The sequence below is a fragment of the Eublepharis macularius genome, chromosome 15 (genome assembly GCF_028583425.1).
Source record: "Eublepharis macularius isolate TG4126 chromosome 15, MPM_Emac_v1.0, whole genome shotgun sequence".
Classification (NCBI taxonomy): Eukaryota; Metazoa; Chordata; class Lepidosauria; order Squamata; family Eublepharidae; genus Eublepharis; species Eublepharis macularius.
In genome coordinates, this window is record NC_072804.1 from 24109739 (window position 1) to 24134913 (window position 25175).

The following is a 25175-nucleotide window of genomic DNA, read 5'->3' on the forward strand; positions in this document are numbered from 1 at the left end:
TAGAGATAACGTAAACAACCATATAAATAAAATAAATAAAATCTTTGAGTTTGTTTTAATAGAACATATAAATCACACTACCCCCCTCCCCAAACATTTCAGTTCAAGTATCTCTTGCTAGTGGGATGGAGAGGATATTTTTACATTCTTTTTACTTTACTTTATTTGGTTTTTAGCCCCCCCCTCCCTGCAAGCGGGCTCAGGACGGGGTACAACATTCATAAAATACATAATTATAAATACAATTAAAATCATATCATAAAATCATAACTCACTAACTTATTAAATACAAGTAAAAATAAAGAAGGTAAACCAGCTCATGCTCTACTTAGGGCACTGGGCACTTTCCAATTCATCCCCCTTCTCCCCCCAAACCCACATCCTGGGCACGGGGAGGGGGGACAAGCCACCCCCTTGGCAAAACATTGCCCATAATATTGTGAGCACTGGGTCTGTTTTGAGATGTTTGGGGGGACTCCAGGGCCCACCGCGGTGTGTTTCAGAAGGCCGACTCCTTTGGACTTGTACATCACTCCTGCAAAACTGGAAAGGGAGATCAGAAGGAGGGGAAATCCAAAGGAGAGCGAAGTCTTTTCTTTTTTTTTTCTTGTCCTTTCCTCCCCCTCCCCGCCCCGGAAAGAAAGACGAGCTGGAGGAAAGTGAATGGGAAGAACGTGGAGTGGGGATCCGGGCAGTTTGGGCGGGGGCCGGAGCCAAAGCTGGCGGAGAGGGAGCGAGGAGCTCTGCTGAAGGGTCACCCGTGAGCTGGCCTCCCGGCAGGGGCCGCCGCCAGAGACGTGGCGGCTCTTTGACGGGTTCCCGTCTAGGCGCTATATAAAGCCCCGGCGCGTCCGCGCTGCCGTCGCCTGTGCCCGAGAGCGGGGGCCGCGTGCGGAGCCCTGGGCCGCCCCCGCGCTGCAGCCTCCGGCCGGCGCCCCCTCCCCCTCCAGCTCCCCGCGCGCCGCTCGGGCGGGCCAGCCGCAGCCAGAGCCGCTCTGGGCCGTATATCCCCGAGTAGGCGGGCGCGCACTTGCCCTCCGCAGACGCCCGCCCGCCGGCGGCCGGTGCCTGCCACATCACGGCGCCCGGCCCGCAGCATGGAGCGCCCGCGGCAGCTGCCCGTGCTGGTGGCGGCGCTGATCAGCAGCCTGGACCTGGCCGGCGCCCTCTGCGCGGCGGGCCTCGACGCGCCAGGTAAGAAGGGGGTGGGTTGAGGCCGCTGCCGCCCTCCCCCGACGCCCCGGCGCGGGTCTCCCTCTCCGCCACGCGGTCTGCCGCGGCGCCTCTGGGAGCGGCAGGGACGCGCAGCCCCGACGGCCTCGTGGCGCGTCCGCTGCGCTGAGCGGAGGCGGCGGAGGGGCGGCCTCCTTCCCGGCTCTGGTTGCCTGGCAAGAGACGAGGGGTGGAGGTGCGTCGCTGCGGGGGGCCCCCAAAAGCCGCGCCGTACTTTGCTCGCTTCCAGCGCCCTCTTGCCTGGCGCTCCTGGGGTCTTGCGCAGGAACGGCCTCCGTCTGGCGCACCGGCTGGGCAGGTGGCCGGGTCTCTGCTGGCCGGCCGGCCTTGGCGGCACCCCGGCTGCGGCGGCACCCCTGCCCTGGCCCCCTCGGGCAGCGCGCGGCACGGAAGGAGGAGGCGGGCTTGCCTGCGAGCGGCGGAGCCGGGCGCCTGGAGACGGCACCAGCCCGCCTTTGATCTTCTTCAAAGCTCCCGGGATCGGCTCTGCCATCGAGCGGCGGCGAAGTGGAGCCGGCGGAGCCCAATGCAGAGCCCGGCAATTACCGTCCAGCCTCCAGTCCGGGGTATATCCGGCGGCAAAGGAGCCAGCCGGGGAGAGACTGAAAGAGGCAGGCAGGGGAGGAGACCCCTTTCCCTGCCTTTGGCTCTGCAGGCACAATTCATGTATTAAGAACGCCTTCTCGGTGCAGTTGGGAGCAAAACGCATTTGCCCAGCAAGAAAAGCTATTGCAAGGGGCTGCGTTCTGCAAGGAAGGGGGAATCAGGCACTCGACCTCCTTTTCCCCAGGAGGAAAAATATGCAGCGCTGTTCTTTGCAGTGGTTTCTTTTCCAGCTGTGAGCTGATGATATTAATACCCCAGAAGAAGAAAGTAGCCCTGACCCTGACACAAAGCCAGCCAGCCAGCCCTGGACAGAGAAGCTGGCTTCTGGGAAAAGCACCCCTTGGGCTGTCCATATCCCCCCCCCCCTCTCTCTTCCTGGACCATTTTCAAAGGAGAAATTGCTGCAGTCAAAAGAGCAGAGTTTTGTGGCACACTAAAGACAAATGAATATAGAGTGGCATGCGTTTTGGGAGGAGACGGCCTGCCCCCCTACCTGACAGTGGATGGGGTGTGGCTCACAGAAGTCCATTCATCACAAGGTAGTTTCAGGTGGGTAGCCCTGTTAGTCTGTAGTAGCAGAACAAAATTTGAGTCCAGTAGTACCTTCTTGGTCTCTAAGGTGTGACTGCACTCAAAGATGCTCCAAGACTTTGCTCTTTTGGCTTCCTAGGTATGTCGTATCTGTTTCCTCTGAAGTTGTTGACAAGATAGTTGGTGAGGAATGCTGGAGGACGCATGGACTCTGGACCTCTAACTGGCTTGGTTAGAAAAGGGTATCTGGAACAAGCTGTGCCTGATGACAGGTTTGGAGAAGAGGTTTCAGAGGCTTGAGATTCATAGCAAGGGGCGAAAGATTCCCTTGAATATATTCAAAATTACATTGCAAAAAACCAGCACAATTTATGTTCCCCTGTTGTCTTTTGGACCAAATACAAATGTGAGTTGTGGAGTTTTAAAGGAACATTCGCAGATGCCCACATGCTCCTTTGGCAGCTGGGCTGGCTCTGTTGGGTGTATGGGGGGGGGGGGGTTAAATCCCAAAGCAGGAAAAGGTGTGCACCCCCTCTTTAAAAAGGGAGGAGCCTTCTACTGTTGCCCGTTCCCTCACTTGCTACTTCTGAGTCAAGGTGACAGAGGGAACGAGCAAGCCCATCACAGATTCGGTTCTGCTTGGAGGAAGTAATACTTTCCCAGCCTACTTTTAGGCCTGCTTCTGGGACTGAGACTATCTTAGCAGCCTTGACAAATAGTCTGTGCCTCGGGGTTGTCCAGGGACATACTACCAGCTTCTAGTGGCAATGTTAGCTACCAGATTGCTATGTTCTGTTGGACCTTCTGTGGGAGCCCTGGGCAAATTCCCGCCTCTGCACCTTCTTGCAGATGGTCCTGAAAGTTGTGATGGGAGAGATCCAGCAAAGTCTGGCATGGCTTTTATTCAATATCTGCATGAAGATGCTGTGAAGGTACCTCAAGGTTTGAAGCGATGTGACATCAATATGTTGGTGACACCAACGTATAATGGTCCACTTCCTGTCTGTGCCTTCCCCGCTGACCCAAGGCCTTGTGGTCAACAGTGCTGTGAGTCTGCCGGAGGGCAACCACGTCTGTAGCCCGAGTCAGTGTTTAGATTCCCAAGTGGCAACAGTGGCCAGGGGCATATGCCATGAACACCCTCTCATTCAACATCTGCAGCCCCTTTTGGAGAACAGGTATTCTGTGACGGTTCTCCATACTTCGGGCAGTCCCAGGATTGAGCTGCCATTGAAATGTGTTTGAAAGTTACAGCTAGTGCAGAATCATGAACCTTCCAGTTGAGGGCGCTACTGTTACTGCAGGGACCCCGGTCTCATTGAGCCTGGAGGCACTTTTAGAATGTTGAGAGGAGGCCACCACAAGATGGCTGCTCTGGAGGGCCAGGGCCAATCGGGGGGGGTCACAAGCCAAGCATTGTTCGAGTGTGAATTCATCAGTTTTGGAGGTTCCCTTCTCCAGCGAAGTGGAGGAAAGCAGGATTGGCTCTTTATTATTTGGTTCACTTCAACCCCACCCTTCTCTCCAATGGGAACACAAAATGGCTTACATCATTCTCGTCCATTTTATCCTCACAAAAGCTGAAAGTGTGTGACTGGCCCGAAGTCACCTAGCAAGCTTCCATGGCAAAGTGGAGATTTGAACCTGGGTCTACCAAATCCTAATATTCTAACCATTACATCACACTGGCTGTCATGCCACACTTACTCTTTGCTTTGGGAAAGAAGCAAATGGGCACCAGGAACCCCACTGGCAGGCACCACAGTGCCCAGGAGAGCCCACTGCTAAAGTGTCTCGCTGTTTCATGGCCTGCCTTAGTGGTCAGTAAGCCTCCAGACCCAACTCACAGGGCTAGCAGTCACCTCACTGATCTTGGCTTAGTGTATCTCAGGGAGTGTGTCTCTCTCTTTGTTTCTCTCTCAGTTCTGGGAAGGGGGAGACAAATGCCTCTGTTGTGCCTGTTTTTTTTCCCCCCTACTAGCTGTTAAAGCCAGCCGGGGAAGGGGGCAGTTTCAGTTGGGCAATCAAAATGGAGGGGCTGAGTTCCCCTCTCCTTTCCAGGTTCCCTCAAATAACAGGAAGGGGGTCTAGGCAAGCAAGAGGGACTAGCTCCTTGCACGGGCGGTATCTTGCCCTGCTCTGTTTTCCCCCAAGCTCAACTGACTTTTCAGATCACAGTCTGGATGGAAGAAATCAGGGCTTTTTTTCAGCTGGAACGCGATGGAACAGAGTTCTGGAACCTCTTGAAAATGGTCACATGGCTGGTGGCCCCGCCCCCTGATCTTCAGACAGAGGGGAGTTTAGATTGCGTTCATGCTGCTCCAGCGGCATGGAGGACAATCTAAACTCCCCTCTGTCCAGAGATCAGAGGGCAGGGCCACCAGCCATGTGACCATTTTCACCGAGGGTGATTCAAACGTTAAAAAACGACCCTCTTGTTCCAGCTGACCCAAAGTGATGTCATTGTGTGGTCCTGGGAGCGTGCGCACACTTTGCGCAAGCGCATGTGGTACAAGGGGCACTACCTCCCGCCAAGAGTTGCCCCCTGTGCTGGCAACCCACTGAGTTCCACCACCTCTTTCCCCAGAAAAAACGCCCTGGAAGAAAATATGCACCAGGCACCAAAGTCAGACAAGCAATAGGTAGAATTCTGACTTTGTTTAAAAACCCACCTGCTCCCTTGTTGCATGGGAGGGGTTGCCTATCACACCCATCCACCCCACCCCATCTCCACTGCTAGAAGCTTTGCATGGCGGGGTTGTGTGGAAAACGGTGCAACTGGTAAGAACTACATGCAGTTGTGGCCGTTGAGGGAGTCCAGATCCTGACTCAGCAAATCTCTTTTGTTTATCAAGATGATTCAACTTTTCTCAGCATTGATGGCTCACAACTTTTCTGGCTTGCTCTCTGTGTTACTGTTTGGGGGCCTCCACCTCTCATCACTTCAGGGACATAGTTCAGAGTGTGTTATATACATACACACAGGTATTTTCCTAAGCCTTTGTACCGAGGCAGGGGGGCTTCCCGTCAGCCACAGCCTACCTGTTTTGAAGGGCTTTGCTCTCTGCTGTTTTCTGTGGTGCCATCTAATGGCGGAAGGGCAGAATTAATTCTCCCTGTTTTCTAACCCATATACCTTTAACTCTGTACTGAAGGTTATAGAAAAATATCAGATATTCTGCGTTCATCATCCATCTTTTGTGCAGTCCAACATTGGGACTGTGCAGGTGCAGGCCAGCTGTGGAGAGATCTTTCTACCTTTTAGAAGGCTCTTAAGGTGCCCCCCCCCGGCATGGAGAGATGTGATTTCCTGCCAAAATGTTCACCTGCCATGAGGGAGAGGCGCTTGCTTCCCTCAGTTCTCCTTTCACTGCCATCAGGAGAGCACCTCTAGTGTTTGGCTCCTAGTTTTTCAATTTACCTCAGCTTGTTTTTCTTCTCTTTTGGTCTGATTTTTCCTATTGATGGAAAAATTATTCATGGCTCAAAAGACTTTGTTTAAGAAATATGTCTGTTGTTCCACCAAAATGACTCAAACCAATCAGCATGAGCTTTGTCTCCTTTGCCTTGGTGAGTTTCATAATGTCACCACTTGCCAACAGTGTCAGCTCTTCACTCCTAAGGCCCGCAGCGATCAACCATTGAGACTCAAAGCAGCCCTCTGGGAAAGGGCTTTGTCTGGCTCCGATGCTGCGGCAGTGAAGTTATCTGTAGCACAGCAGCAAACTAAATGTCCTGGTTCCATCTCCTTGGTACCGATTCCTGAACTGCCTTGCCACTGGTCCTGATTGTCAGCTCTGTCAGTATCTTTGGAACAACCTTCTAAGAAGACAAAGTTGAAGCAGAAATATAAAGTTCCTTCTTTGGATCTGAACAAGCTTTTGTTGGTTCCAGTGCGGCACCAGAAGGCATCTAAGGTGCCCTCCACTACCTTGGCTTGCTCAACACTAGCCAGGGTGGAGGAAGAGGTGGCCCTGGTCCCACCATGTAGCCCCTCTCCTTCTCATGTTCACAAGTCCCACGCAGGAGATGAGAGTTTGGGCCTGGATCAACCAGTGATCACTCCTAGCCCAGAGAGTGACTAAAACTGTTGTGCCCAACTGCCTTGTGTGTGCAATCCAGGCTGGGCTGTGAGGTCTAAGAGGCCTCAATGGCTGATTCCGCACACATTGGATAATGCACTTTCAATGCACTTTATCAATCGTTTGAGGTGGATTTTTTGGTCTGCACACAAAAAATCCATTCCAAATGATCTATAAAGAGGATTGGAAGTGCATTCTCCAACGTGTGCGGAATCACTCTATAATGGACAGGAGAAGAGTATGGTGAGGGACTTGGCCAGCTCCCTCCCCCCAAAGTATTTTGGGGAGGGAGCTGCTGAGGAGACTTCTATGGAACATTTTGCCCAGCAAGTGGTTAATGTTATTGGGCTTGTCCCCAACTCAGAAGTGTGTTATCTGTGCCTTGTGAATAGGGTTGCCAGTCTCCAGGAGGGACCTGGAGAACTCCCTGAATTACATCTGATCTCCAGACTACAGAGATTAGTTCTCCTGGAGAAGATGGTACTGTCAGAGGGCATATTCTGTGACATCACATCCCTGCTGAGCTCCTTTCTGTCCCCAAACCCTATCCTCCCCAAGCTCCACCCTCAAATCTCTAGGAATTTCCCAACTTGGAGATGGCAGCCCTACTTATGAGCATACTCTGTACTTGACTATAAACATTCAGTCCTCACAGAATACTTACTAAAGCTGTGGCAGGAAAGAAGGATATCTGACCACCTGCCTTCGGAAAGCCAGCAGCTGATGCAGCAGGGTAGCTGATGTATGGGGGAGGGGGGTGTTTTGCCCTCTATAGGTTCCGCATGGGGGGAATGGAGGAACACAGCCCAGCAGGGGATTGACCCCTTTGTTGACAGAGTTACTGCTTTGGTAGATCAGGGGAATGCTGTGGACATAGTTTATCTTGGTTTCAGAAAGACTTTTGATAAGGTCCCACATGATATTCTTGTTGACGAGTTGGTAAAATGTAGTTTGGATTCTGCTACTGTTAGGTGGATTCATAACTGGTTGACAGAACATGTTCGGTGTCTCAGAGCGGGACCACAAGTGACGCCTGACACAGGTTGGACACTAAGCTTCCCTCAAGTTTTGATGGGAAACGTAGGCATCCTGGTCTCGCAGCTTGGCTCTCCGACTGCTGTCCAATGGACTTTTCAACTGTCACTTGTCCAACATTCCGCCAAGCTGCCTACATTTCCCGCCAAAACTTGAGGGAAGCTGGCAAGGGTCACAACCTGTGTCAGGCGTCACTTCTGCTCCCGCTCTCAGGGATCTGTCCTGCACTGATCTTTGTATTTCAGGAGGCATTGGGGAGTGGTGGATTTTTTAAAAAAAACTTCTGCTGCTGCTGGTTGAGGATGTCTTCTGCTTACTGCTGGTTTTGTTGTGAGATGTTTATTGCTGAACTCCGCTGTCTTGTTGACTTTATACTATGTGTTCCCTCTTGAGAGCAGTATGCTATCGATATAGATAAATGTATAGGGGGGGCACCTTTGGGCCGCTCAGGTGTGCATTTTTTAAAATTCTCATTTTGTTGTTTGTGGTTAAAACATAAATAAAATACTGAGCAAGGAAATGGAGGGATTACTGTAGTAGATTCTCATAGCTCCTCCCCAGAAAACCACTTGTTAGGTTGAAAAGGGCAGCCTTCATGATCTTTCTAGCGGATCTTACATAGGCACCCCTAAAGTAACCCCTTGCAGTTAAAGTGGCAGCTGCTAGAGCTCCAGCCCTCCCTGACCCAATTTTCCAGCTAAAAGCTGCACAACGAGAGGAACAGCTCTAAATTATAAAAAAGCAGATGCCTGACAAAAAGAAGCAACAGGTAAAAGCTGTTAAAAACTTACAGGAATTCTTTCCAAGCCAGGAAGGAAGCTCTAAATTTGAGAGAAAGCAGGGGGAGGAAAACAAAATGGCGGGTGCAACTAAAACTGCAGGAATAAGCCTCCCCCCCCATTCTGACAACGACATCACTGTCTTGATAAAGCAAATAGAACAGAACTTGCTAGAAAACATGAAAATGATGTCACAGCAATTTACTGATCAGTTTGCAGAACTGAAAATAGAAATAAGGCAGCTACAAACCCGAATGAGGCTATTGCACGCAGCAATAAGACTCAAACGGAGGTTAAAGATCTTAAAAGAATAAACTTGGACTTACAAGACAAAATACTGAAATTGGAGATGGCGGCAAGGCAGAGAAATGTCAGGCTACGTGGCTTTGAGGAACACATTAATACAAATGGAAATGTGTCCACATTCCTCAGTTCCTGGCTAGCAAAACAATTGCAGCTAGGTAAAGAAGAAACCATAAAAATAGAAAATGCCTATAGAGTGGGTCCCTCAAGCCAAACCAAAAGGAAATTCCCCAGGGACATAGTGACAATACCTAATAGCACAATTAGAAAGGAGATCTTTGAAACTGCAAAAGCAAGGGGGAATCTTCTTGACTACAATGGAGCTCCAATATTAGTTCTCACATCTACCCCCAGAAGTCTTGTACAAAAGAAGGGAACTGAAAGAAGTGACTGCAACACTAAGAAATGCTCAAATAGACTACAACTGGATCAATCTCGCTACTCTTCAGATTAAATAGAAGGGCAAAATCTATAAAACAACGGATCAAGAATCAGGAATGGCTTTCCTGAAGTGAACTGGAAATAGAAACAACAATGGAAGTGGAAAGGAATCCACAAAAAAGAAGAATGCAAAATGACCTGACTCCTCATAAGAACACTAAAATGCCGGTTCGAGGGAACTAAATAGTTAGGTTTAAGGATCAGGATTTAGAAAGCTTGTTGTGTGTGGGATGACATGCACTTAAAAGAAGTACAAAGGGAATTGGGGGTGGGGAGGTATGAGAGGCATAGCATTAATCCCCATTGTATTTACCTGATCTCAGAGTTGGTACTATACCAATAACTTGTAAGAGGTGTTCTTGCAAGTTAGAGAGACCAGGATTGTTTTCCTTTTTTTCTGTGACATTCAGTTAGGGTCAGCAGGGAGGGAGTAGAGGGGAGGTTATACAACAAATAAAAAGGGGGGGAGAGAAGAGAAGGGAAGAAAAAAACCAAAACAGAACTTGTAGAAGTGAAGAGGGGAGAAGGGATGGGTAAGAAAAAGGGGTGAGGGGTGAATACAGGGTACACTGGGTTTGGAAGTTTGGGGAATAACAGGGATGGGGGGGTGGAGAAATTGGAAAAAGGGAAGACTGGGAGGGTATCATAAAGGCTTACCTATAAGGCAGAAGAAAAACAATAGAATGGGGCAATATAAATACTACATTAAGATTATAATTTTTCTGCAACATAGAGATAGTTCTGTATTAAGTTTTTGCTATTTAAGAATTTCTACTTTTACCTAAGGTTAGAAGCTGATAATAAAAATGAGACAAATGATAAAAGTGATATCTTATAATGCATGAGGACTTAACCCAATCAAGAAAAAACATATTATGTCCAACTTAACCAAATCGAAACCAAATATAATTCTTTTCCAAGAGAGACATTTTAAACATGCAGATAAACAAGAGTTCAAGGCAAACTGGATTCATCAGCAAATGCATGCACCAGGCACATCAAAGGCAAGGGGTGTTTCAATCCTTATATCCAAACCCACAAAATTTACAGTAAAGGCAACCTGTCAAGATCAGCTTGGGAGATACCTCTTTATTAAAGGTCATTTAGAAGGAAAATTGTACACTATAGTCTCACTGTATGCTCCCAATTCAAATCAGATTAACCTTTTAGAAGAAACCCTAATTAAGCTAAGCACCTTTCAGGAGGGAGAATTGATAATTGGGGGAGGGGACTTCAATTGCATAATTAATCATAATCTAGATAGATCATACCCCAATATTAAACAAATTAAAAATCCTAAAAACAAATCATGTTTGGAAAAACTTCTGAACAGATTACAGCTTTTAAATGTTTGGAGACAGTTTCATGACCAGGAGAGGGACTACACCTATTATTCTCCTAGACACGACATGCACACTAGGATAGGCTTTATACTAATTTCTGAGGGTTTGTTTAAAACTGCATCCATTCCTGAAAGAGGGAAAATAATTTCGTCTGATCATGCTTGGACAAGCTGTAGTTTTTCAATTGGAAGTGAATTTACTCCCACAAAGCATTGGGCATTTGACAATTATCTCTTAAAAATGGCTACACTAGCAAACTCATAGAACAACATATTACCCAATACATAAATGATAATAGTAATAAAGACAGTCCAGACAATACGAATTGGGACACACTAAAAGCAACCTTAAGAGGTCAAAACATTTTGTTAACAGTATACTTAAATAAACAGAAAAAGAAACAAAAAGAAATGATACTATACAGAATAGGACAACTTCAGTCACAACACAAAAAAATGAGTAGTAAAAAAATCTATAGAGCCTTGTTAGATGAACGAAACTATTAGAAATACTAGAAACTAAGCAAATAAAAAGGAATCTTCTTTTTTTGAAGCAAAAACATTGGTATAATTCTCCCAAGAATTTGAAAATCCTCTCCTGGAAAGTAAAGGGTAAACAAGCATCCAAGCAAATAATAGCTTTACAAAACAGCAAAGGACAATTAGTATACAATCCAAAAGATATAACTGACACCTTTAAGGAATTTTACAAAAAATTGTACACATCAACAAACCCAACCGTAGATCTAATTCGCCAGTATTTACACCGACATAAGCAAATTAAGAAACTCTCATATACACATAGGCAACTATTAGAAAATCCAATCACAACACAGGAAATCAGTGAAATCATACAGAAATTAAAAAAACAATAAAGCTGCGGGACCAGATGGTTACCCTCCAGAATTTTACAAGAAATTCTCCAATAACATCATATACTTACTAACAGACACATACAACACATTCTAAAATACAGGTCAACAACCTCCTTCATGGAAAGCAGCCTCAATCACAGTGATACACAAACAGGGAAGGAACCCAAAGGAACCAGCCTCGTACCGCCCAATATCACTTCAAAACCAAGATTACAAAATTTATACAGCAATAATGGCCAAAAGAATTAATTCCTTAATTAAAGAATATGTCCATCAGGATCAGACAGGGTTTATCCCAGGAAGAGACTTAACAGAAAATATCTATAAAACACTAAATATAATATCAGCTTGTAACAACCAAAAATCAGAAGCCTTATTGCTATCACTGGATATAGAGAAAGTATTTGATTAAGTGGAAATAACGTATTGAATTGAATTGCTAAAAGTTATGGGGTTTGGCACCAAATTTATAAATTCAATAAAAGCAATATATACACAAGCATCGGCACAGATTTCAGTAAATGGCTTGTCATCTGAGACATTTACATTGTCTAGAAGAATAAGACTGGGTTGTCCCCTGTCACCAACACTCTTCACACTTGCTATAGAACCATTAGCAGCCTCAATCCGTCAGAATAAGCAAATACAAGGAATTGAGATTGCGTCTCAAGTTTACAAACTCAACCTCTTTGCTAATGATATGTTGCTTTTTATTACAAATCCAGGAAACTCTTTACTACAGTTACAGGAAATACTACACCGGTTTGCCCAGGTGACCAGTTTAAAAATAAATCCATCAGAATCAAGTATACTACCTTTACATATTCTGCCAATGACAAAACTTACTCACTAAATTTAAATACCGCTGGATGGACAACACGCTACCGTACTTGGGTATTAATATCACAGCAGACCTAGACTTGCTATTGAAATTCAATCATTTCCAAAAGATAAAAGAAATCAAACAAGATCTAGAGCAGAAAAACAACAATATTCTTGGTCGGACAGATTCCACTTGATAAAACCCTTTATTCTTCCCCAAATTTTATTTCTATATGGAACGATTCCCTTAACTCCGCCATTTACAATTATAAAACAATGGCAAAATATGATCAATACATTCTTATGGAGCAATAAAAGATCTAGAATCTCATATAATACATTGAGAGTAAAACCCCATCGAGGTGGCTTTAACTACCCAGATTTGAAAACTTATGCAATTGCAGCTAGACTAGTGAATGCACTACAGCTGCTACAAACTACAGAAAACCATGACTAGGTCCAGATACTAAGTCACCTATACCAACCATATACTATTCAAGAAATCATATGGAATAATAATAGGAGTTGCCTTCCAAGAATAAAAATAGATTTTTTTTAGATATACTAAAGGTATGGGATATGCAAAGGAAACAACTCCTCCCTGAAATCTCTCAGTACTCTGCATTCAAAATGCAAGATTGGTTTCCACCAGGGAAAACACAACAAATAAATAGATTTTGGAAGCAAGTCAAATAACAAGATTAATTGATATAACATCAAAAGAGAGAATCTCAACAAAAATAGAACTTGAAAAAAAGACTGTTCAACATATCCCTTGGTTTACTTATTTTCAAATCAATTACATGGCATCAGAAATACATCTTACAGACATTCTCAAAAAACCAAAGACAGGTTTGGAAAAAATTCTAGATCAAGAAAGGTCTGGTTTCAAAGGTCTATTCTATTCTACTGACGTCAGGTGTCGCAATAAAACACACATCACACAAAATGGGAACAAGATTGGGGCCTAATAATCACTCCAGACCAATGGAAAGAAATCTGGAAGTCACAACTATTCAACTCCTCAGTAATAACTTCAGAACTACAAACTTGTAAAATCATAACTCACTGGTATCATACTCCTAAAAAACTGGCAAAAATAACAGCTAAATACTCCCCACTATGTTGGAGGGAATGTGGAGAAACAGGCATATATATTCATTGCTGGTGGTCATGTAAAAAGATATCGAACTTTTGGAAAATAGTAGCAGAAACCATTTATAAAATTACTAACTACACTTTGCAGATACAGCCACTCAGTGGTCATTTCGTAGAAAAAGTGCTGCAGGAACTCATTATCATAACTAATTAGCATATGCCGTGCCCCTTGACATAACCAGAAGTGTGTCATTAGCATAACTGATTGGCATATGCCACACCCCCTGACCTCACCTATCCTGGCTGTTTTGGACCCAATCCTGGCCATTCAGGGCTGAAATTGGGCCCAAAATGGCAAAAGGGGGCTGGAAATGGCTGAAAAGGGGTCCAAAATGGTCAGAACTGGGCCGCTGCTGAGCGGGAGAGTGATATACCACCCATCAGAGGCCCAATCCTGGCCGTTTGGGGACTAATCCTGGCTGTTTTAGGCCCAATTCTGGCCATTTTGGGCCCAATCCAGGCCCAAAATGGCTAAAAATCAGGTGGGTGGAGCCACTTGACATGTGACCTCTTTGGAGAACTACCGGAACTGTGTTCCTTTGTGTTCCCCCTCAAAATGAGCCCTGCAGCCACTAATAATTTTTCTAGACCTATGGCTAGATAATAGCATTCCTACAATTAGAAGAGATCCTATTAGGAGTCTCCTTATAGCTGCAAAAACTACAATCACTTCAAAGTGAAAGGCCAAAAACAACAACTATAAGCCAGTGGTATGACAAAATATGGGACCAAATTATCATGGAAAAAAAAACACACAGAAGATACACATTGCTCTCTTGGAAAAGAAAAAACAATAGGAATCTATGAAAAATGGTAACCATTTATTGAATACATCATGGCACAAAATTTATATCCTACAGATACTACCTATCAGGCAATTCTTAATGCATAAATAATAGAATGATAGGTAGGTTTTATCGATGATTGTCAAGTTTAATAACTCTATTTCTAACCCCCCTTCCTTATTGTAAACAGAAAACTGTATTGAAACGAGGAATAGACCCTCTTATTAATGACAATCAGGGGGTTTTTTCAGCGGGAACGTGGTGGAACGGAGTTCCGGCACCTCTTAAAAATGGTCACATGGCTGGTGGCTGCGCCCCCTGATCTCCCCATGCCACTGGAGGGCAATCTAAACTCCCCTCTGTCTGGAGATCAGGGGACGGGGCCACCAGCCATGTGACCATTTTTGCCGAGGGCAATTTAAACTTTAACCCCCCCCCCCCGTTCCAGCTGACCCAAAGTGATGTCATTGTGCGGTCCTGAGTTCCACCACTGAGTTCCACCACCTCTTTTCCCAGAAAAAAAGCCCTGATGACAATTAAAATTCTTGTTCAACGAGTGGTTAAAGCATTTGATTATTGTAATAGTAAGAATTCCACCTTCTTTGTTATGCATTTATATCGTTGTTTTATGTTGTTCAATGCTCAATAAAAATTTAATTTTAAAAAAACTGAGTGATTTTCTTTCCTTGTTGTGAAGACAGGTTTGCTGTATGAAGTAATACCAGCACAAGAGAGGGAAGGGAATTCGGGTAATTGAGACTGGCTATTGTTGGGAAAGAGTTAAGCAGATTGCTTTGGGTGTTATCTTACATTTTTTTGGAGCAGAAACTTGCTTGGTGATTTCCTTGATGATGGGGTTTTGTTTCCTTTTGTTTCCAGGCCAATGCCAGCCGCCAACAGGAAGCAAAGGTAATGCCCTTTTCCTTTTCTTTCTCTACAACTGAGCAGCAGACTCCTTGGAAGTCCCTCTGGGTTTCCTTGCCTATTGGCTGGGCTAGAAAGATGTCCATGAATGGGGGCCTCCCCTTGTCCTCCGGCCACACATGCACACTCCTCCAGCTCTGCTTGTAGTAGCTAAATCCCAGCAGGTCAGGTTTTCCCTTTTGCCATCAAATCCAGGGAGAAGGCAAATTGGCTTTCCAACTGCAGTCAGAATAACCACTCCCACACAGATGTATATTAGGGATCTCTGGTAAAGATCTTTGGAGGCGAACAGGTGCACCCCTAGGTTTCACCACTGGAAGCGTCTGTGAGTCTTGCCCTGTGGTTCTGGGCCATTATGACAAAATTCAGGAACATCCTTCCAAATAAAAAGGTTTATTCAGGAAAGCCTGTCATAAAAATTTGGGCACATGAGAAGATGGAAGAAATGTGAAGCCATGCTCACTAGCATATTGTGAGCTTGGTTTAGATGAAAATATCAAAAAAGAGCAAGGTTGAAAGTAACGTCTATTGAAAGAAGCTGCCTCTTTGCCTTCAGTAAGGGAATGAGTGACCTTTAGACACACTGAGCCATGTCTTTGGAGGGGAAAATAAACTATCCTAATTGCAGAAATTAGAATATTGAGAAAAATAAAAACAAATGAAAAAGGACTTTCCCTTGCTGATATTCCTGATGGGAAAGAAGTGGTGGTGGGGGAGCTCCACAGAAGACCTTTCTATCCTCCCTCTCCCCCCCCCCCCTTAGCCAAAAGACAACAAAGCATTACATTCTTTGTGGTTCTAGAGGGACTTCCAATTGCAGAATCTTCCATGTGAATGGAAGTAAAACTCAAGAATAAAGCAAGTGGGATTAGATATGAAAGTGCTTTGAAGACCCCTTGTCATCTATGCAAAAATATAGCAAACAAGCTGCATAGAATAAAAATACTTCTATCAGAAGCAGGGCTCCTGCTCTTTTGAAGGCTTTGTGGTTGGCAGAAATCCCACAGGTACAGACAGCCTCAAAGGAAGTCTGTATCCCTTGAATGTATACCTGATGCACAACTTTCAAAGGCAATGGTATTGCTGAAGCAGATTCCGGTAAATTCTTTGTTGGCCTCTGCTTCCGTTTGTTGGCTTCTTCTTCTAATGGGTGAACTTCAGTCTCTGCTCTCTCACACCTTGCATCACCTGAATAATTTTCACTACTTTAAACTCACTCTAAATATTATTATTCTGTTGATACTTAAATTCCATTTGTGAGCTGCCTTGAGTATATTGCTTAGAGGAAAGGCAGCATTTAAAGGGCAGAAATAGGGAGTTAAATACTTCAGATACTGCCCATTGGTTTTTACTAGGTTTGAGAAATGGGAGACAAAGGGTCTCAAGAGTTCTAATGTTAACACTTGTATGTTGAATGTCTGTTTTCAACGTCTTCATTCTCCATCTGTCTTCTTTCCCACCCTTGCTCCTAACCAAACAGCCTCCCCCAACCCTCTGCCCTAATTTCGCCAAGGAAAGTCTCCTCTAATAAACAATAGACTTTGTATGGCAAAAATATTCCTAAACACTTCAACTAATCATGGCTTCCTGTGCCTTTGATTGATTTTATAACTCTTGATCCTGCATTGTGCGTAGAAGATTCTTATCTGAGTTGGTAGCAACTGTTCATGATCTTTTTGGCTTTTTACATCCCTTTACAGGGCTGAATTTTCTTTTCTTTTTTGAAAGGAGAAGGAAACAAGCTCTCAGCAGCAGGCATCGACCTCCTGGCTGACCTCCGGGCAAGCATTGTTACTGGACGGGAGGGGGCAACCTCTGACCATTGACTAGGCCTTCCTTGTCTCAACAAACAAGCACAGGACAACAGATGGTTGTCAGAAGGCTAAAAATGGCAGGCTGGCCCCAATCAGCTCTTGCCTTCTGTCAACAGACTGTTTTCTTATCTGGATAGAATGCTTCATTTAAAGATGCCTTATGGAGACCTGCAGGTCAAAGGACCCCAAAGACAGAAAATTTCTACATCCTCCTTTTCAGGGAACGCTGTTGATTTCCCTCTCCTGAATAATTTGGTGTCCCCTACAAATACTGGCTTACCTCTGGTTCCAAATAATTTTTGAGTAAATTAAATAGTACTGGCCCTAGTATAGATCCTTGGAAGACTCATTGCTTCCCTCCCTTCTGTGAGAAATTGGCCATTTATTCCTGCCCTTTGCTGCCTCTTAAAATTCTTAACTTCTCCTTGTCTGCTAAGTTGACTAAGGAGTCTTTGGTGAGAAACTTCTTAACCTTATCCAAAGCTCTTTGAAAGGTAAGGAATATTATGTGCCCTGGGTTACCCCAAGCAACAGAATTGTTCTCCCTCCCCAGAAATACAAAGACAGGATTTCCCTTGGCTGATTCTTCCATAGGAAGGCTTTTAGTCTTCTACATATATAACAGTTCTAGCTTTAATAATGTTTTCTACCAGAAGGTAAAATGCACCCTCCTGAATCCTTTTTTAATAATGGATGTTACATGGGCTATCAGCCCCCCAGTTAAGGATTTTAATGATTGTGCATATTTTTATTTGAAGTCCCACAATTTTATATTTGAGATTTTAAAGAAGCTCCAGAATTTTATTATATTGCAAAGTGTGTATTTATGTGGTTATAGATATGGAATAAATGCAGACATATTGTGTAGGCCTCTGGGCCTATCAGGTTAGGCTCCTGGGACAGTGAACTCTCCAGAGTCCTCTGTTGAAGGGCCCACTGGCCTTAGAGAGGAGGGGGTTAAAAGTCACCCCAGGCTTTCTTTCTCTCCTCCTGGTTGTGATCACAGCTTGCTGGAGGGAACTTTCGCTCATCCTCCTTGGCTTTTCCTTGGGCCTCCTTTTCCATGCCACGATGTTCTGTGCACTGCTACAGCACTTGTGAAAACCCAGAAGTGACATAGGGTAGCTCTAAGAATAGGCAGAAACTCTATGGTAAAACTGGGTGTTCCCTACAAGTGATGTCATGGTGTGCAGGACAGCAATTTTACTTTTTTTCTCCCTACACAGAAGCCACACTGGCTCAGTAATCCAAGTAAGCTCTTATGGAGGAGATGAGCCCCACAAGAGTTTGAGACGGGGCAAGGACAAGAGTACCACCCAAGAAGCCCTATAAGCAGTTTAGCCAGCAGCCCTGCCACTTTGTAGATTGTGATAAATTTCCAGAATAAATTAGGATTAAATTAAATAAAGGCACTATGTTATGTATTGTTTATTGTCAGAATCTTTTATTTTGATTCAGTGTGATTCCTGAGCGAGAAACGTTCATGTAATTTTCTCCCCATTTCTCACAGCTGAATGTGTGGACATCAGCTTGGGCTCCTGCAATGACGTGTCTTATTCACAAACAATTTTCCCTAACCTGCTGGATCAGAAGTCTCGAGAAGTGATTGAATATAGCCCTGAATACATCCTGATGGGAGTGGTCCATAACTTGCTTCAGGGAGAATGCAATCCTGACTTGAGGCTTCTGGGCTGCTCGATCGTGGCTCCAAAGTGCGAAGAGGGCAGAATTGTTAAGCCTTGTCGCCATGTCTGTGAAGCCCTAAGGAAAAATTGCCTCCCTGCCTTTGATGCCATCGACATGGCTTGGCCTTACTTCTTAGACTGTGATCGCTTCTTTGTGAGTGACGTAGAAGGATGCTTTGATCCACTAGCCAAGCTCCGAGGTAAGAACAAAGAAAGCTGTATCTGTGTATTGCAGATATAAAGGTCCCATGAGTTTCTGATCTAACCAATGTGCCTGGACATACATACATACATTTATTTAAAGGTTTTATCCCACTTTACTCTCTACTGGGACCCCCAACGGGCTTACAAAAATAATTAAACAACAATAAAACAACTCCAGGGTTAGATCCAACTGGGGTAACCAAAAAAGTTGGGACAAAAAAAAAAGAATATACTAAATATGTAATAGAATTTTTTTAACTCTTTATTTTTGAAATTTTTGTTTTTATGTCAAAATTGAACACAATTAACAATATGTTATGCAGAAATGAAACAGGTTAGATATGACAAACAATCAGCTATATATATACAGAGGGGAGCATTGGACTAGTTTCTTAAATATAGAAGAGATCAGTTTAGTATGGTTTACGTGGTTTTATCTTGTGATTGATCATGTACCAGTCCAAGATGGGTAGCCAATCTTCCCAGAAGCTGGATTGAAAATTGGTCAATTCAGCTTGCTTTAACTGATAGGTTATTTTTTCCATTAAAAAATACTCCCAAATTTTATTGTGCCAAATTGTGATAGAAGGAGGTTTAGGACTGTTCCACATGGAAGCTAAGGTGGCCTTGGCTGCGACCAACACGGCAGCTATTAGGCCTCTTGGTCCTCCAGGTATGTCTTGGTCTGACCAAAGATTAAGCAAGATCAGCTCGGGTTTAAATGGAATTTCACATCCTGTAATTTGCTTGATTCATTTAAATACATCTGACCAGAATCTCTTTACAGTTTTACAAGCCCACCAACAGTGAAAAAAGGAACCTGTTTTCCTGCATAGTTTCCAACACTTTGGAGAGAGAGACTTATTCATGTAACTAAGTTTTTGAGGGGCAATATACCACCTTGTGAAAAGCTTAAGTGACTGAGTTCTGAATTTTAATTTTTAATTTTAATAGAATTAATTAAAAACACTGATGTGTAATTTAATTCTTCAATTAAAAGTACATAGTTTGTTAAAAACATCCACAGAATTAAACACCAGATGGGGATGTCTTCTAACTTAGCTTAAGGAGATTTATGGGCAAAAGAACAACTCTTATCTGGATGCAGAGGAGTTAGCCGTGTTAGTCTGTAGTAGCAAAATCAAAAAGAGTCCAGTAGCACCTTTAAGACTAACCAATTTTATTATAGCATAAGCTTTCGAGAATCAAGTTCTCTTCATGCCTTTATTGCGTCTTACATAATTCTCCCCATTGTACACATTCATTACATATAAATATTCCCAAATACATTCATAATGCAATACTTTATAGCTATTTCCAAAGCATGAGTACAAGTGGGAAAAAACACTCATCCAAATGAAGGCTGAAAAGGCTCCAAAACACATTTTTACAATGAATCCCAAACCACAAAACCTTGAGTTATTGTAAACACAAGCACTAAAGTTACTGCCAAGATATCCTAAGCCACACACAGGCAACTGTAGATTGTAGAAGACTGTACAAAATTCCCAAAGTCCGTCTACAAATCCTTAAAGTGATTTTTAGGCACCACCTTGGTAATCAGTGCCGAGAGGTCATGGACTGCAGAGGGCTGCAGATAGCTGTCTTGAATTCCAACAGCTGTTCATGATGGGGAACCGGCTTGGAAATACCCCGTTTCCAACAAAATCTTTATCTAATGCAGTAGCCGTATTGCAGATACCACGTCTTCAAAGCTGTAAACATTTATAAACAAGAAATCTTCATGCAGTCTCCTTCAATAATGTAATCCAAGATACAACCAAAAATAACACAAAACCATACTTACGAACATCCTTTACAACAATTTCAAGGCAAACTACATACCACAATCTTCATAATACCAATTGCCCGGCCCACCAAAATTATATTGGATCTATTCTAACATGTATGATTCTGTTAAAGGGTACCATACTTAGAGATGCCAGACCCCTGCCAGGGGCGGGGGATCCCTCACCCCTGCCCTGGCTTATCTAGCCAGTGGGGGAGAGCGCACCTTCCATATGCACTCCCTTGCAGTGCTGCATGCTCCTGTGCGCTGCAGCTGCCTGGATTGGGCCCATTTTGGCCTGGATCAGGCCCAGATTGGGGTTGCTGCAGAGCACAGGAGCACTCCTTTCCTCCACAGCGGCCCGAAATGTGCCCATTTCAGCCCATATCGGGCTTGTTTTGGGCCCATTTTTGCCTGGATTGGGCCCGTTTTGGGCCACTGCAGAGTGCAGGAGCACCACCGCACGCCATAGTGGCTCAAAACAGGCCCAATCCACTCCAAAACAGGCCTGAAACGAGCCTGATCTGGGCCAAAACTAGTGCATTTTGGGCCACTGTGGGGGGCAGGAGCACTTCCGCGCTCTGCAGTGTCTCCAATCCGGGCCCTTGTGGAGCGTGGGTACGCTCCCAGGGGCCGCATGATGACATCACTTCCTGGAAGTGACGTCGTTGTGCTTGTGGGAGCACGCATGCGCTTTGCGCGTGCCTACTCCCCCACCCCCGCAGGTAAGTACCAGGCCCCATTCCCTCCCCCGGGAGGTTGAGGGGCCCTGGGAACTCTAACCACTCTAGATATGCTTATCAATGCTATTTATGCTGCTAAAACTTAGGGCTTACTGTTCCTGCCATGCTAAATTAAAGAAAACAAGCAAAATCTAAACTCAGATTCAATCTTTGTGGGGTAAGTGTCCCTAACTCAAAAATCCAATATATTTCCTGTCTCAAGAGCTCTTTCTGAGTGTCATATCCATAATCAGGCTTGGCAACATGGAGAATGGAAAAACTGAAATCGTTTATATCTTGATGACATTCTAGAAAATGAGAAACCAAGAAGGTTTCAACAACTTTGTTACGAATTTGAGTCAGATGTTCCAAAATATGCACCCTAATGGGGTGGATGGTACATATGGAGATTAAATATACTAATATACTTGTATATGGACGATTTTATTGTGCAAATATACACAGTTTTGGTACTTATGTTGAACCACGCTGTGGATGTTTTTAAGCAAACTGTACTTTTAATTGAAGAATTAAATTATATATATTAATTCTATTACATTTTAGTTATAGTTAATTTTTTCTTTTGTCCCAACCTCTTTGATTGCCCTTCTTCTGCAGAGTTGTTGTTTTTTCTCCTCTTTCTTGTTTTCCTTAGCAATTGTTTTTTTGGATTCAACTGGATCATCTACAAGCTAAGAGCTGAGGGGCCTCTGGTTCTTGCTCTTGGACTTATGCCAAAAGGCTCATACTTTGGGGTGGGGGGAGATGTGTGTGTGTGTTTGCTGGCAATATCATTACGTTTCAAGCAACATGCTGACATCACTCCTCTTGTGGCCAGAAGTGAAATCAGTGCATTTCCAGGGATGTTCTGGCATCTGGGCAAAACTCTGTGGTTTAACTATAGAGTTTTGGTCAAATACCTGTGCGCCCCCTGGTGATACACTGACATCACTTCTGGGTGCATGAGGGGTGATGTCAGTGCTTTAGGATGCTGCTGACATTCTCCCATTTTCCACCATTCCTCCCCCCCCCCGGCCAGCTGATCAGTGGCAGGAAGTGCCCACTGATCCCCCCCCTCCATCAGCAAGGGCTTGGCAAACCTGGTTCTGAGCCAAATCAGACCCCTACAGTACTTAAAAAAGCAGGTTTCACTTGAAGTGTTCTAGTTCAGCTGAGCCACTCTGTCCCCTAGGGTTACCAGCTTTGGGATAGGAAATTCCTGAAGATTTGGAGGTGGAGCCTGGAGAGGGCAAGGTTTGGGGAGAGGAGGGACTTTTGCAGGTTTTAGTGCCCTAGAATCCACCCTCCAAAGCAGCCATTTTTTCCAGGAGCACTGATCTCTGTAGTCCAAAGATCAGTTATAATTCTGGGAGATCTGCAGCCTGCTCCCACCCTGGGGGTTGGCAACCCTCTTCTCCGCTCACTGCACTTCCCATCTCCATCACTGCCCCCAGGGAAATGGAAAGGTGAAGACGGTGCATGGAAATGGGAATGGAAGGCAGAGTGCCGCTACAGGCATTGCACTGCCAGTAGTCAGAGCCTACTCAGTTTGGACCCCAAAGTCAGAGAAAACACGGATTAGTTACCCTTCCAGTGTTAACTGACTGGCTTGGCTTTCATTAATTTCCAAATAGATGTTTCTGACATGTCACAGTAAATGTGATTCAAATATACAAAGTTAGTTGTATACAACTAACGTTCTCCAGCCGTGAAAGCCTTTGACAATATATCAAATATACAAATATACAAAATTAACAATTTGGAGTCATGTTTGATTTAGACATCTCTTCTTATTTGAATCAACTCTTGACAAAGTGATGTTTTCAGATTCTGCAATAATCTGCAGTAAAAATCAACTTAGTTAACAGTATATGTTTACCTTACAGGGGAGACAGAATTTTTGGAAGACGCCCTCCCTGAGGTACCGATGTCCATTCAGTTCACCCACCACTCCTACTCCCAAATGGTGAGAGAGTTGAAGAAGACTGCGTCCAGATGTTCCCACATTTCCAGGTTGTACAGCATTGGCCGCAGCTTTGAAGGAAAAGACCTCTTTGTAATTGAGTTTTCTACCAGCCCTGGACACCATGAGTTGCGTGAGTAATAAGTGTATGGACATTCGAACAACACAAAGATCATTTGGAGTTTCTGGGTCATTGCTGGATTTTCTAAATGCACACCCTGCTCCGTTTCTACAATTAACAGTGGTCCCCTGAGTCTGTTGTTAGCCTCAGGAGAGAAAAAGGCAGGGCTGGCAGAGGTCACAGTGAGTGGGCATGTCCTTGCTGTACCCAAGACTTTCCTTGGAGGGCTCATGACACACCAGTGGCCTGAGTTTGCATCAGGCAGCTTCAAATATCCGCAGTCATCCAAATCCTGTTCCCTCCCGCAGGGCACAGGTCTACCATGTAACATACAACACATTTTACCAATGATTCCTAAGGGATGGAGTCAGGTCTGGGTTGCCCAGGAGAATGGAGAGTTGGTGGAAGCAGCTGATCGAGAAGACTCAACTTAGACTTCCTTCTAGCCACAGAGGAAGCTGCTGCTTTGAGGGTGGGGGCCTGAGAGGTTCTGGTCCCACTTCAGCTCTTAGCAGATCACTGAAATGTGCCTGGCTTATCTCTTCACCAGACAGGCATGGTCTGAGTCATCTGGCTCCTCGGGAGCGTAGAGCTAGTCTCCAGGTTGGTGCAAATGAGAGGCTGGTGGCTTCCCACAAGCGAGTGGTCCTGCTGATGCTGTAATGGCTTGGGACTTGTGGCAATGGCTGGATCCTGGTACAGCCCAAGAGTGGGGTGGCACCTCTACAGCTGGGTCTGTTAAGGCTCACTCCTCACCTCACACCATCCTTGTAATCAGCAAGTGACTCCAACTCTTGAAAACCCTGGGGGGGACTCTCTTCAAATTCAGAGCATTTACTATACCATATTTACTCAAAAGGAAGATGAACCTGAATGTAAGTTGATCCCCAACTGTTCTCTCTCTGCCTCCTTTGTTTTTACTTGAGGCCCCAGAATCATTAGGAGCCAAAACAGACAAGACACCTGATGCGTGGAGGACATTCGTCAGTTTCCTGTAAGTTTCTATGGGAAATGTAGTGAGAAAGAACCTCTGTCAGGGAGAAGAGGGAGGATCTCCCCTCTCTCTGGCAGAGGTTCTTTCTCTGGGCATCTCATCTAGTCTGTTCAGCTCCCTCTCGCCACTGCCAGCGCGCTTGGCTCCCGAGTGCATTTAGGGGAGTAAAGGGAGTACGCTGGCAGCAGCGAGAGGAAGCCGAGCAGACTAGATGAGATGCCTAGAGAAAGAACCTCTGCCAGGGAGAGGAGGGAGTCTCCCTCTTCTCCCTGACAGGTTCTTTCGCACTACATTTCCCGTCGAAACTTGCAGGAAACTAACGAGTGTCCTCCACGTGTCAGACGTCTGTTTTGGCTCTGAGAGCCAAGCTACAAGTGACACCTTACGCAGGTTGGACACTTGTCAGCTTCCCTCAAGTTTTTTTTTTTAATTAATTTACTTTTTAATTAGGCTTTATAACATACAACAAATAGAAATCAACAATGAACATCAACTGTAACACAACAACTAATCAATAATAGTTTACAAGTTTTGAAGAATATGAACATTACAATAACTTTTAAACAAAGCATACGTAATATTACCAAATATCAGAAAACTGAGTCAACGTCTGAGCAATTCTTATTTTGGGATGTAAATCGTGCATGTCTGTAAATTCAAGAAAAGGGAACCATTTCTCATAGAAATTGGAACTGGCAGGAAAGCGTTCAGCATTGAGAATATTATCATTAATTTTATCCAGGATGAAATGGTCCCATATCTTAGAGAGCCACATCTCTTTAGTTGGCACTTTCTTCAGATTCCAGACTGAAGCTATCGCTGATTTCGCTGCAACTAAGCTTCCCTCAAGTTTTGATGGGAAATGTAGGCGTCCTGGTCTTGCAGCTTGGCTCTCCATTACAGCTGCAAGGCCAGGATGCCTACATTTCCCATCAAAACTTGAGGGGAGCTGACAAGTGTCCAACCT

The 25175-nt window shown here is 44.7% G+C and overlaps 1 protein-coding gene across 1 annotated transcript in view; it reads left to right on the forward strand.

Moving 5' to 3' along the window:
- The first annotated feature begins 823 nt into the window (after positions 1-823).
- Positions 824-25175, forward strand: part of CPZ (carboxypeptidase Z) — a 43832-nt gene continuing 19480 nt past the window's right edge. Inside the window, exons 1-4 of the mRNA XM_054999469.1 lie at positions 824-1194; positions 14872-14901; positions 18241-18615; positions 23017-23226. Of these exons, the coding sequence (XP_054855444.1) occupies positions 1098-1194; positions 14872-14901; positions 18241-18615; positions 23017-23226 (712 nt within the window). The 5' untranslated portion in view covers positions 824-1097. The remainder of the gene's footprint in view (positions 1195-14871; positions 14902-18240; positions 18616-23016; positions 23227-25175) is intronic.